Here is a 14,287-nt window from a genome sequence, read left to right as displayed (position 1 = left end):
TAGACACAAGCACACACACACACAGACAGACAGACGAATGCAAGCACACATGTAGACACACACACGCACGCGTATGCAGACACACACACGCAAAGGCACAAATGCAAGCAGACACAGACACACACACACACACACACGAACACAAGCAGAGTGCACAGAGGGAGAGCATCCAATAAATGACTAAATCCACTGGCAGTACTTTTTCAAAAGCTTTTTTTCTCCTAATTTCTCAGTTTGGATTTCACAATCACATTTAAACCCATTTACAACACGGCAATTGAGGAGAGGGCAGACAGTCACTGCTTAATTTCTGGCCTGAAAGAGCCCAATTAATGCAGTCAGACTGCAGGCATCTGATTGGCCAGAAAATAAATTAATGACCAATGGGGAGGAAATCTTTTCTGACTGAATCCCTCCCTGCTTGAACAATGGTCACTGGTGTGTCGCACTGCAGGTCTTGTTTGTGGACAATGGGGCTCTGACCTTTCGTTTTTCCCTTGTAGAAGATCTTGAGGTCCATCACTCCAGTCAGCCGGCCTACGAGCAGCTCACTATCTAGGGAGCCGGATTTGGGGGCCTTGAAGATTCCCATCCGTGACCAGTCATCCCAATAGATGTCATTCTGAAATAGGTAAACATGAACACATGTTCAATGAAAACTTAATTTAAGATGCCAAATGTACAGTCCCCTCCAAAAGTATTGGAACAGCAAGTATTTTTTTGCAATACATCTGGGGTTGAGATAAAGATGAACACGAGACAAGAGTTTTTAGGTTTTCCTTGGTCAACCTGTTGATGTCTGTTGCTCAGTACACCAGCGGTTTCTTTCTTTTTCTGGACATTCCCAAGTTGTTGTACAAGCTATCCCCAATGCTTGTGCAATGGCTCTGATCAATTTCCCCTTTTTTCAGCTACAAAATGGCTCAATTTACCCAAAAGCTGAAATTCGGATCTGCTATCTCATACCTTTTGACCTCAAACTCAATTGTCTAGCAAAAACAAAGGAATTGACCTTGCTCCAATACTTGAGGGGACTGTATATACACTCACTTTATTAGATACACCAGCTTATTAATGCAAATATATAATAGCCAATCATGTGGCAGCAATTCAATCCATAAAAGCATACATGGTAGAGAGGTTCAGTTGTTGTTCAGACCAAACATCACAATGGTGAAGAAATGTGTTCCAAGTGACTATGTAATGATTGTTGGTTCCAGAGAGGGTGGTTTGAGTATCAAAGAAACTGCTGATCTCAAGAAACTGAGAGGAGAATGGCTAGACTGGTTCAAGCTGATAGGCCGTTTCAAGGAGACAGAAACTCAATTAGCCACGTGTTATGACAATGGTATGTACACAAAAGAGCATCTCTGAACAGACAACACGTTGAACCTTGAAATGGACAGGCTACAGCAGCAGAAGACCAATAAGTCTAAAAATTGATCGTTGATACGATTGTAAAGGGCCGTTTAGTGACTGCAGGGAGAAGGGTTCCCCGGCATGCATGCACGGTGCTGGTCATACCTTAAAGACGGCGATGGCGTAGGGGTGGGGCAGGCCGGCCAGCACCACACTGCGCTGGCCCCCGCTGAAGTCGGCTCTCTCGATGCGATCCCCGAACGCCTCCGTCCAGTACAGCCAGCGGTCGTCGGCGGCGATGCCGTTGGGCCAGCGCACGCCCTCGGACGCGATGCAGGAGGCGTTGGAGCCGTCCATCCAGCCCCGGTACACCCCCGCCGCCCGGTCCCCCCAGTCCGTCCAGAACATCAGGCTGTGGGGGGAGGGGACGGAGCTGTCACCAGAAACATAGCCAGAACCCAGCCACCAGACACCGGAACCCAGCCACGACACACCCAAAACCCAGCCACCAGACACCCAAAACCCAGCCATGACACACCGAAACCCAGCCACCACACACCCAAAACCCAGCCACGACACACCCAAAACCCAGCCACGACACACCAAAAATCCAGCCACGACACACCAGTCCAATCACAAAACACCAAAAACCCAGCCACGACACACCTGAAACACAGCCACGTCATACCCAAAACCCAGCCACCAAACACCCAAAACCCAGCCACCAAACACCCAAAACCCAGCCACCAGACACCCAAAACACAGCCACGACACACCAATCCAATCACAACGCATCCAAAACCCAGCCCCAAAATGCAGCCGTAACAAGGTTACAACCCAGCCAGTATTCATCCAGAACAGAGCCAGACCTCAGCCCATTTAAACAAGCTGGCAGGCCAAGCAGCAAACCCTTAAAACAAAGCACTGAATCCAGCAAAGCAGTTAGCATTCATAATTACATCCATCCAAACCCTTACCGCAGGCTGACAAAATAAATCAACTTCACAGATTACTTTCCCCGCCAATTTTGTAGGAAAAATATCAAATCAATTTTAAGCTTGACAGAGAGCAAACACGGACATTAAACAATGAAAGCAAAGCGATATCTGATCGGGCCCATGGGGGTAGGGTGAGGGAGGGGGGTCCGCAGTACCTCTCAGCAGGGATGAGGGCCAGGGCTCTGGGATGTTCCAGCACTGAGGAGTTCAGCAGAGTGCGTCTCAGGTCTCCGTCAGCGTTAGCCACCTAGCGGCAGGAAGTGGACGCCGCCGTGGTTACACCACTTCAAAAACACACTTGATGCCATTTAACTTTTACAACTACTCATCGGATCTGGGTCAATTACGCAATTGTTTTGGATTCAAATACTTTCCATACTCAATTGATCTTGCTTTGTGCAGTTGAGCCAATAAACAGGACCAGGAGGTGGGGTTTGCATTTTTTATTAGTATGTCATAGGTTCAAATACACCAGACAAGCTCAGTAAAGCGTAGAAAAGTATTTGAATCCAAAACAATTACGTAATCGACCCAGATCTGTTTCTTATATTTAGTTGGCACATATCATCTTTGATCCACTATTTTTGTTTTCAATCACACTTTTACATCTTGCTAGAATAATATTTGTGTTTCTGCACCATTTTATGCAGTGTTTTCTCTGTGTTTTTTATGAATGAAGAGGAATGTGCCATCCTTATACCTCAATCTTTTGAGCTCCGGCATCCACCCAATAGAGAAGCCTGCTGACGGGGTCAAAGGTCAGGGCCTCCACATTCTGCAGGCCCCTCCTCACGATTATTTCCTGTCCAGAGCTGCCATTCAGACACAGTCTCTGCAGGGCACACACAGGAGAGTAGTCACGCACAATATGTTACACACATGCGCGAGCGCACACACACACACACACACACACACACACACACACACACACACACACACACACAGAGGACAGTAGTCACACACACAAAGACACACACACACAGGAGAGTAGTCAGACACAATATGTTTCACACACAAACACAAACACAAACACACACACCCACACACACACACACACACACAGGGCTGGTGTGTTCCTGACCTGTATGGTGTCCAGGGCGATATCAGCCCAGTAAAGGCAGTTCCTCTCGTAGTCGAAGTCCAGGGCGACGGCCTCACGCAGTCCCGACAGGGGCAGGGGCGTGTCTGTGCCAGTGGCCAGGTCGTAGCGATGGATGGAGTTACGCACGGCGTACAAGATGAACTCATTACTCTCTGGAGAGCAAACACAATGGATTATAGCAGCTGGCACATCTTGCATCTAAAATATGACCAATATGACCAATATGCCCAAACAGCCACCTCCAAACATCAGCGGGGCTGGCTCACAGATGCTGAAGTTCTGAGGCTGTTGCACATGTTTCACAGCCTCTGTCAGTGGACTTTGCACTTTTCTGAGAGTACTTCATAGTTTCCAATACACCAGACAAGCTCAGTAAAGTGTCAAATAAAGTATTTGAATCCAATACGATTACGTATTTGAGGGGCGGCCTGTAGTGTAGTGGTTAAGGTAAAATGACTGGGACACGCAAGGTTGGTGGTTCTAATCCCCGGTGTAGCCACAATAAGATCCGCACAGCCGTTGGGCCCTTGAGCAAGGCCCTTAACCCTGCATTGCTCCAGGGGAGGATCGTCTCCTGCTTAGTCTAATCAACTGTACGTCGCTCTGGATAAGAGCGTCTGCCAAATGCCAATAATGTAATGTAATGTAATGACTCAGGTCTGGTCTCCATTTTCTGAATGCAGCTCAAGTTACTAACTAGGAGGCCAAAAGACTATTGCACATGTCTGACATGCTCTGAATATTAAAGTAAGTAACTGATATAACTGTGTAAGTCTAGAAACACTGAATCCTGAGAGAGGAGCAGAGCTGACCTCCTACAGGGCAGGGGAGCATCTCTCCATCCAGCCGGGCCTCCACATCACCCCCGCTGCAGCTGTCCCCCGACACCTTCCTGTACCTGAAACACACGGCCAGTCATCCGGGTTACCACAGCCACACACACACACACACACACACACTGCACACAGAGACACACACACACACACACCACACAGAGACACACACACACACACATTGCACACAGAGACACACACACACACACAAACACACACACACACACACACTGAAGCTGTCCCCCGACACAGAGACACTCACACACTGCAGCCGACCCCCGACACCTTCCTGTACCTGAAATGCACAGCCACCTGCACAGTCTTAACTCATAGAGCCATCGCAAAAGCAACTGTTTGGAGTGCCCAACTGAATGAAAAGCTTTAAGAACTGAATGAAAAGCTTCTTGGAGTATCGATAAAATAATTTGAATGCAGTATTTGGCCAACTTAAAACTTCATCCTTTGTTTTAATTCCCAAAAACATCTCTAGGCTTACATGAATACAGTTACGGCTGTCAGAATTGCAGCAACTGAAACAAAAATGAATAATGTCCTGGACATATAATCAATAATGAACGAATGTTGCATATTGAGAAGCCAAACTTTGGTCCCAGTGCACTATTCATATTCAGACACTAGGTGGTTCTGTTGCCAAAGGCGAAGAATCCCTGTCCCCTTAATCTCATACTGCAAACAGACAAACAAGCATGCTGACATCTTAACAAGTTATCTCACAGCTCTCATGTCATTATTATTCTCCAGCAGCACCTCAGCAGGTAGTCCACACTGCTGACAGAGTCAGAAACCCAGCCTTGGAACAAAAGCTGCTTCATAACAGCCAATAAGAACGGCACACCGGTGCTCTGTTCCACAGTGCTGAAGGCTGTTGGATGTGTTCCACTGACTGGGTGTTGGGTGTGTTAAAACTACAGCATGTTGGATGTGTTAAAGCTACAGCGTGTTGGATGTGTTAAAGCTACAGCGTGTTGGATGTGTTAAAACTACAGGGTGCCAGGTGTTTTAAAACTACATGATGTCAGGTGTTTTAAACCTACAGGGTGTCGGGTGTTTTAAACCTACAGGGTGTTGGGTGTGTTAAAAATACAGGGTGTTGTGTGTGTTAAAACTACAGGGTGTTGGGTGTGTTAAAACTACAGGGTGTTGGGTGTGTTAAAACTACAGGGTGTTGGGTGTGTTAAGACTACAGAGTGTTGGGTGTGTTAAAACTACAGGGTGTTGGGTGTGTTAAGACTACAGAGTGTTGGGTGTGTTAAAACTACAGGGTGTTGGATGTGTTAAAACTACAGGGTGTTGGATGTGTTAAACTACAGGGTGTTGGATGTGTTAAAACTACAGGATGTGGATGTGTTAAACTACAGGGTGTTGGATGTGTTAAAACTACAGGATGTGGATGTGTTAAACTACAGGGTGTTGGATGTACAGGACAGACTCACCCTTTGCTGCGGCGGTAAGTGGTTCCTACAGGGCAGGGTACCGGGGGGGCGTAGAGACTGCCTGAGAACTCTGGGTCGGGAACACACACCTCCAGAGACAGGTCTTCACTCAGCTTAAAGCCGTAGTCACTGAGGGAGAGAGGGAGAGAGCCTATCAGAGGTGTGCACAGGATGGTTGAGCCAATCGGAGTTACTCACAGTAATTTGAGACCTTGGCATTATAAGGTTCCATCTGTGTTCGGAGTGGTTTTGAGATACTGAGCTTCAAAGAGTCCAAGTTGAATGGGCTCCAAGCAGATCATGACCCTTTAAAATGTTGCATTTTTTCATACTTTTAAAGAGTATTCTTGTGTAAAACTGTACATATATATTTAGTGCCCTATAAACAAGATATGTATGATACCAACTCATAAAAAAAAAAATGTCAGTTAGAACCTTATAATTCTAGGCTCTCAAAGTTCACAGTCAGAGATTGAGGAATTTGACGGTAAGGTCCAGGGCGCAGGGTTGCTGTACCACTCATAGTCCTGGCGTGTGCAGGAGCAGTTGGTGACGGTGACCGGCCGGTCAAAGTCCTCTCCGTTGAAGCAGGTGGCGTGTGGGGAGCGGCGTTTGAACACCATCTCCCTGCCCAGGAGGCAGGCGCTGCCACGCTCGTCTGAGGGAGACCAGCGCTTGTAATCTCCCTCTGCACACGGCACGCCTGTAACACACACACACATACACACACGCTACTGAGACACGGCTTACTTATACCCTTAATATATACAAATACATACACACACACACACACACAAACAATACTGAGACGCAGCTCAAAACACTTACATTAACACACACACAGACACGCACATACAATACACACACATAAACACACAGTAACACACACACACACTCAGTGCTGAGACACAGCTCAGAACACCGACATGCATGCACACACACTATATGGACATAGCTCAGAACACTTACACCCTTAACACACACACACACAAACACAAACATACACACAGTGACACACACACAGTACAGACACATACACACACAGTGAAGCACACACACACTCTCTCTCTCACACATACAGACTCTCTCTCACACACACACGCACACACACACACACACACACCCACACACAGCCTCAGCGAGTAGCTGTCTCTGGCCCCCTCACCCAGCACGTCGCTGGCGTTGATCTGCAGGATGAGCCAGCTGTGCCAGTGGTCGGCGTAGGAGCCGAACACGGTGAAGATGGTGCTCTTCTCCCCCGGCTCCGTCAGCAGCTGGTACACAAACACCTCCCGCGAGGAGAACTGGAACGGAGTCCACGTCTCGCCCTCGTTGGTGCTGAACCTGCCGACGAGGTCAAGGGTCACACAGAGGTCATCGTCACACCAGCACCTACCAGACCTGGGTCAACTACACTTTTCTGTGCTTGACTGATTTTTTCCTGGCGCAACTTGAGTATTTCATAGGTTCCAAAACAACAAGCAAACAAAACAAAGCCTTGAAATGTATCTGAGTCCAAAACAATTATGTATTTGATCCAGGTCTATAACCTAATTTGACCTGCTCCGAAACATTATAAACACCCCCCCCCCCCCCCCCCCACCATCATCAAGGAGTCTGCCAAAAATGCAGAGAAACACACAGCCAAGAGCATAAAGCCCATAAACTCTCTGGCACAAACAGATATCTCTTTCATACATATCCTTTACAAACATGCTGAAACACTGGCGAAAACACACTCAGACAAAGCAGCTGGACCCCTGACCCCCTGTGTGACAGTGGTGTGATGGTGACGGTCACAGACACTCACTTGAGCTGGGTGGTGGACCCCCCCTGTGGGATGGCCATCAGAATCCCCCCGTGGTCTCCCCACGTATAGAAATGGGGTCCTGCCAGCGCCTGTACCAGGGGAACAGAGGTTATACTAGTACACAGTTACACAGCAACAGCCAGTCAGCACACTGAACACAACCATAACTCAGCTATGGCCAATCATCACACTGAACACAACCATAACACTGCTACGGCCAATCAGCACACTGAACATAACCATAACACAGCTACAGCCAATAAGCACACTGAACACAACCGTGGTCATTATGCAACTAAAAACATCCATAACACAGCTATGGTCATACACAGCAACGGTAATGATGCACACTGAAATCGGCACACAGCATGGTCAATACAATCACAGAAAACAATCACTGATGTATGCATTACTATGTATGCATGTGTGTACATGTGTGTTTACGTGTGTACACGTGTGTGTGTGTGTGTGTGTGTGTATGTGTGTACACGTGTGCATGTGTGTGTGTGTGTACGTGTGTACGCGTATGTGTATTACAATGTGACTCACCTCTCTCCAGCGGACCCCAGCACTGCTGGACACGTACACATTGGGCTTATTGGCCAGACTCCGCCCAACAGACCCTGGAGAGGGAGACGGTGAGGGTCAACACTCATTTGTCAGAATGTAGTGAGTTACTATATAGAGAACTTCATTATATTTCACAAAAGCCCTTGCTATGGCGACCAGACTACAGCCAATCACTGCTCTTGCTTCAGTTTTTGATTGGGTAAGGGAGGCAGGTGAAAAGTGTTGGGAGCAAATGGTAAATGGTTGGCATTTATATAGCGCCTTTATCCAAAGCGCTGTACAATTGATGCTTCTCATTCACCCATTCATACACACACTCACACACCGACAGTGATTGGCTGCCATGCAAGACCAGCTTGTCAGGAGCATTTGGGGGTTAGGTGTCTTGCTCAGGGACGCTTCGACACCGCCCGGGCGAGGGATCGAACCGGCAACCCTTCGACTGCCAGACGACTGCTCTTACTGCCTGAGCCATGTCGCCCCCATTTTTGGAGGCTATAGTGACCTTGACTCTGAGTGGGGCACATGGCCCCCAACTGCACAACAGCAGCGAGACAGAGATGAAGAATGCTTCAGCTGGTCTCCAGGTACACCTGCATGAACACCAATCAAGCACAGAAAAGTATTTGAATCCAAAAGAATGACGTATTTGACCCAGGACCGGCGTGAACAGACCTTCCCATTCCAGAGGCTTTTCTCAATCTTGTTTGAAGACAGCAGAGTATCTTTTTTAAGTTATCTTCTTTAATTTAAGTTATCTTTTTGACGGATGAGGAGGGCAAAGAAGAGCTATAACATGTCACACAGGGTGAGGAGATGGAGACAGATTCTGTGACCAAGCATTGTTCCTGCATTAGATTTCAGTTTTGATAATTATGATGAAGCAGAGGTTTTTTAAAATCATAGATCAGCATTTCATTCCTTAGATATAATTAAGGGCCAAGTTAATTAATAGTTTAATGATCTGAGATTAGTACTTGGGATGGGGTGGGGGCAGAAAACAGCCAGAACAATGCCGGACAGACCTTCTACTCGTCCTGTAGTCTTACACTTAGCATCTGGAGCACTTCAATGTTTCCCCCAGAAAAGCAGGGACTGGCACAACAAACGCCTTCAATATAAGCAAACACTGATAGACCAGGGAACTAATTTCAGTCAATTTTTCTACTAGCTAAAGACCTGACAATTCGCCGCTGTTGTTCACGGAGCTAGCTGGTTTGAGCGCGTGTGGGATTGCGTGTGTTAATTACCCTGCGGGCAAGACAAACATAATTACTGTGTGCTTGAGTTACGCGTGTGTGTGTGTGTGTAATAACAAGAAAGTGGCATATGTCTCACAGTACTACTGGCACATTATCACAATAATAATCTAATCAAAGGCTTAAATTCCCATGACTGGGCGGCCCTGTCCTAGTGGGCGCTAATGTGATTCCCTCCAGGCACTGAGCACAGGGCAGCACTTCCTATCGGATACCATTCATTCCTGCCCTCGTCCTCACGCGTCGCGTCCATGACAAACGACTATGCTGAATCACCGCTCTCTGCAACCAGGATGGGCTAACGTCACTGTGACTATACGATCCACCCGTCCAGATGAAGAGAAATCAGCTACCCTACTAAATCAACCAGAGAGCCAGCGTTCAAGCTATTCCTTCCGTAATTTACCCTGTGTTTTCTTTGCCGTGCATGTGACCAAGGACACCAATGAGCATGCAGATGAGCAAAACTGCAGCCTTGCGTGGGGGTATTTTCCCCCTTTGGCTTCTATTGGCGTCACCGTCTCTACATACTATAGACTCTAAGAAATCAACAGTCATCAGTGAACCGGTGCATTTCACATGGTACCTTGGCAGTGTTTACATTTATCAAGGCTTTGACTTCAAGGATGGTTTTTAAAGGTGTTTTTCTCAGAAGACAGATAGCCCGAGGTAACCCGCCAGGATGCTCTGAACACTAAAACGTTTTTACTACCCAGAAGTACCAAGTTGCATCAGGCTTGTCCAGCATTACAACACTGATTTCTGCAGGCACACCAACCTAATTTCATAAACATGAATAAACCAAATATTGCCAAACTACTGTCTTGAAATAAAGGACTAACTAAATCGATCTCAGCATTTTTATTTCTAAATTACGGCTCTGCTCTTATGTAGGTAAAACAGACAAATAGACAAAAGTCATAGGCTATTGCAAAAGCACTAAAATCTGCAAAACACGACAAAAGACAAAATGTAAAGTGCAATATTTTTTTTCAAGTTCATATGCTCCAGCTAGTACAATTACACTCTCTCCTCTTACTCATCAATTCCACAGAAAAAGATAATATTATGTTCTGTATGAGCAGGGACAGCACAAATATCTGATACATTTCATGTAGTTATCTTTATTCATCACCATCATACAGTCTATTCAGAGTATGTTCAAAGGTTTGGTTTCAGTGAAAAACTGAAAATATATCAGAGTCATTATCTGTGTGGAGTTACAGGCTAAACCTATTTATAACTATAACACCCAAAATTATCCATCCTCACCTACAGTCTTCATCTTCATGACTGCAATGAATTTGCATTATTTAATTATATGTATTATTATATGATAATTAATTATATGTATAATTATATGATTATATTTCTAATTTTGATAGTTCTTGCTTAAGCAAAGTATTGATGATTCAGTTTCTGAATAGCGTGTTGAAAGAGAGCAACAACACACCTGTGCACCAGTACCTGCTTCTGATTGGCTGGTGAGGGGATTTTTGTCATGGAAGGTGCAGAGTATTGCATCTACAGTGTTGAAGTAATTTTCATTTTAAAGCCAGCTCTGGCCTTTCTAGTGTAAAAGTCCTACAGGTCAACCAAAAATCAACTGCTGCAAACAGCTTCTACAACCACCTCAATAATACATCCTGCAAAAACACCACCAAAACACTTTCTTCAACCAGCACAACCACAGCTTCTAGACCAGGCCCAAGGTCCATCTCTCTCCGCAGGGGAGTGCTGAAGGCTTCAGTCCACTGCACCTCAGTTTAGATCAGGGGTGCCAAGCTCCAGTCCTGGAGGGCTGCAGTGTCAGCTGGTTTTCAATGCGTTTCAGCACCAGTAATTAATACAAGTCATTGATTGGCTAGAGAGTCCGCATACCTTTTTCTCAACGCCTGACTTGCCTGCTGATGTGAAAGAAAACCACACATACCAGCTGACACTGTGGCCCTCCAGGATATTTAATGGCTTTCGGGTCCACTTAAAATCCAAAAACGGTGTGAGATTCCAGTCGACATCCTGGTCAATACGGAGACCCACCTGTGAGAATGTGAGGCTGGTTGTCATAGAGACCCAGTTGTGAGCACCGGAGGGCGGTTGTCATGGAGACCCACCTGTGGCCATGATGAGGCCTGGTGCAGACTCCTTGGACAGGATGGGTATGCGACGCAGCTGGATGTTCAGCAGCTGACTCCAGCGCTGGGCCAGGTGCAGCGAGCACGCCCTGGACAGCTGCAGGGATTCAGGGGTCTAGCATGTCTAATACTCTTGTACATAGATTCAGGGGTGTAGCAAGTCTAATACTCTTGTACATAGATTCAGCGGTCTAGCATGTCTAATACTCTTGTACATAGATTCAGGGGTGTAGCATGTCTAATACTCTTGTACATAGATTCAGGGGTGTAGCATGTCTAATACTCTTGTACATAGATTCAGGGGTGTAGCATGTCTAATACTCTTGTACATAGATTCAGGGGTGTAGCATGTCTAATACTCTTGTACATAGATTCAGGGGTGTAGCATGTCTAATACTCCTATACAGAGATTCAGTGGTCTAGCATGTCTAATACTCTTGTACATAGATTCAGTGGTCTAGCATGTCTAATACTCTTGTACATAGATTCAGCGGTCTAGCATGTCTAATACTCTTGTACATAGATTCAGTGGTCTAGCATGTCTAATATTCCTATACAGAGATTCAGCGGTCTTGTAAGTCGCTTGTGATTAAAAGCATCTGCTAAATGATTAAAATGTAAATGTAATTCAGGGGTGGAGCATGTATACTACTCCTATACAGGGATTCTGGGGTCTAGCATGTCTAATACTCCTATACAGAGATTCAGGGGTGTAGCATGTGTAATATTCCTATACTGTTACATTTAAACCTCTATAAGCCTCAAAAATACTGGTGGAACAAGATGACTTTAGGGTCCAGCAGGTGATTGGACAGGGGCGGGAGGCGTACCTGGCAGTCTATGGTCCCGCCCAGGCTGTCAGCAGTGGGCGGGGTCAGCAGCTCCCAGGTGCCGCCCTTGTCGAAGGTGATGACGGAGCGCATGTTGTCCTCACTCAGAGAGCCGTTAATCAGAGTGGCCACAAACACGCCCCTCAGGCCCTCTACACGATGCAGGTCTGCAAAGGGCTCGCTGGCAAAGTACCTGTACATACACACCCATACACACACGCACACGCACACGCACACGAACACACACCCATACACATACACACGCGTGCACACACACACACACACCCACACACACGCGTGCGCACACACACACACACACACACACACACACACATACGTATACACACAAATACAAACACAGACACAGATAGAAATCTTCATCCCCATAACCACTGCCAAAGTTCACTCTAGGCATTATACCACAGGCCTGACATTAAAGATGAAAGTAAAGCCACAGTGATGTACAGCTTCAGTCATTCAGTGGAAAAGAGGAGGTGCTGTCAGTGTGTGTGTGTGTGTGTGTCTGTGCATGTGCGTGTCTGTGTGTGTGCGTGTCTGTGTGTGCATGTGCGTGTATGTGTCTGTGGGTGTGGGTATATGTGAGTGTGTATCTGTGTGTGTGGGTGTGTGTGTGCATCTGTGTGTGGGTGTGTGTGTGCGCGTGTGTGTGCATGCGTGCGTGTGTGTGTATGTGTGCGTGCGTGCGTGCGTGTATGTGTGTACCTGATCAGCGTGCTGCTTCCTGAGCCCTCAGGGCTGTAGTACAGCACGTTCTCCAGAGACAGGGAGAAGGACAGGCCTTCGGTGTCAGAGATGTACAGGTGCGTGACGTTGTTGCTGTGATTAACACACACAAACACCTGCTCCTCGGAGGCGTCGGCGATGTAGTACTCCTGCAGGAGGGCGGAGGGTTACATTCAGTAACTCACAGTGACATTTACAGGCCTGTTTTACTACAGCACGAGTGTGCAGGGTGTGCGGGGCGGAGTCAGAGCCTCCTCTCCTGCGGTTCTGACTGAGGGGGCGGGGCTGCTGGCGGCACACTCACAGTGATGGGGTGGCGGGTCATAAAGCGGGCAGCACGCATTGGCTGGCGGTTGTAGGACACCCACAGCTGGACGGGGGAGGGGTTCTGGTTTTGCCCTTCCTGTGGAGGCTGCAATGAGAGGGACACATGGAGGAACAGGGTTACACCGGACAGAGCGTCAGGGTTACCCTGTGCAAAACTTATCAACACAACTACAGCTGTTACCTCTGTCTGCACACACGCACACACACACACACACACACACACACGCGCGCGCACGCACGCACACACACACACACACACACGTACACACACACACAGAGACATACTGTACGTGCACACGTACACTCATAATCAGAGACTTAAGGCTGATCAAATACTTGGGAAATAATAAACTACTAAAAACAGGAAACAGAAACCACAGTTTTCAAGTACTGCCAAAACAAAAACTTTACTGTAAGTAGGGCACCTCTGACCAAAAGAATTACAATCATTTCCACATTTGAAGCATCTCGGCATGTATCCACTCCACAGCTGCATTAGCGGCAGTTTTATACTGCTCTACAGAGAGACTGCAGGACTGAACATGCCGATGGAGAGTGTTAAGAGGAATACGGTGCAGAGGAGAATGGAAGAGAATTCATTAGAGGACATCATGATGAGTCATGGGCCAGGAAATATAATTGGACATTGCAAATTGGGGGGAAAACTGTTTCCCCAAGATGATCATGAGAACCAAAATACAATACTTTTAATTAGCAGGTTGCATTAGTCAAAGTTGAGAAATATCCAGCGACAAAATCCTAACCACAAACGATTAAAATATTTGCTAGAGTGATGTTGTCTGAGATATTGCAACACAAATACTAACAGTAAAAATACACTTCCATGTTTCATTTCTGAAACACAA

General features: G+C 46.7%; 1 protein-coding gene across 3 annotated transcripts in view; it reads right to left on the bottom strand.

Annotated features, from left to right (window-relative positions):
* Positions 1 to 14,287, bottom strand: part of sorl1 (sortilin-related receptor, L(DLR class) A repeats containing) — a 65,230-nt gene that overhangs the window by 19,173 nt on the left and 31,770 nt on the right. For all 3 annotated transcript variants that reach the window (XM_061217674.1, XM_061217673.1, XM_061217675.1), the window contains exons 7-21: positions 13,399 to 13,506; positions 13,074 to 13,243; positions 12,351 to 12,543; positions 11,500 to 11,617; positions 8,106 to 8,179; positions 7,557 to 7,645; positions 6,912 to 7,090; positions 6,263 to 6,449; positions 5,747 to 5,875; positions 4,272 to 4,357; positions 3,439 to 3,611; positions 3,058 to 3,189; positions 2,513 to 2,604; positions 1,525 to 1,771; positions 484 to 622 (exon numbers count right to left, since the gene is read on the bottom strand). In XM_061217674.1, coding sequence (XP_061073658.1) covers positions 484 to 622; positions 1,525 to 1,771; positions 2,513 to 2,604; positions 3,058 to 3,189; positions 3,439 to 3,611; positions 4,272 to 4,357; positions 5,747 to 5,875; positions 6,263 to 6,449; positions 6,912 to 7,090; positions 7,557 to 7,645; positions 8,106 to 8,179; positions 11,500 to 11,617; positions 12,351 to 12,543; positions 13,074 to 13,243; positions 13,399 to 13,506 — 2,116 coding nt within the window. The remainder of the gene's footprint in view (positions 1 to 483; positions 623 to 1,524; positions 1,772 to 2,512; positions 2,605 to 3,057; positions 3,190 to 3,438; positions 3,612 to 4,271; positions 4,358 to 5,746; positions 5,876 to 6,262; positions 6,450 to 6,911; positions 7,091 to 7,556; positions 7,646 to 8,105; positions 8,180 to 11,499; positions 11,618 to 12,350; positions 12,544 to 13,073; positions 13,244 to 13,398; positions 13,507 to 14,287) is intronic.

Source organism: Conger conger, chromosome 13 (genome assembly GCF_963514075.1).
Source record: "Conger conger chromosome 13, fConCon1.1, whole genome shotgun sequence".
In the NCBI taxonomy this organism is placed as follows: Eukaryota; Metazoa; Chordata; class Actinopteri; order Anguilliformes; family Congridae; genus Conger; species Conger conger.
This window is presented reverse-complemented; position numbering and strand designations above follow the sequence as displayed.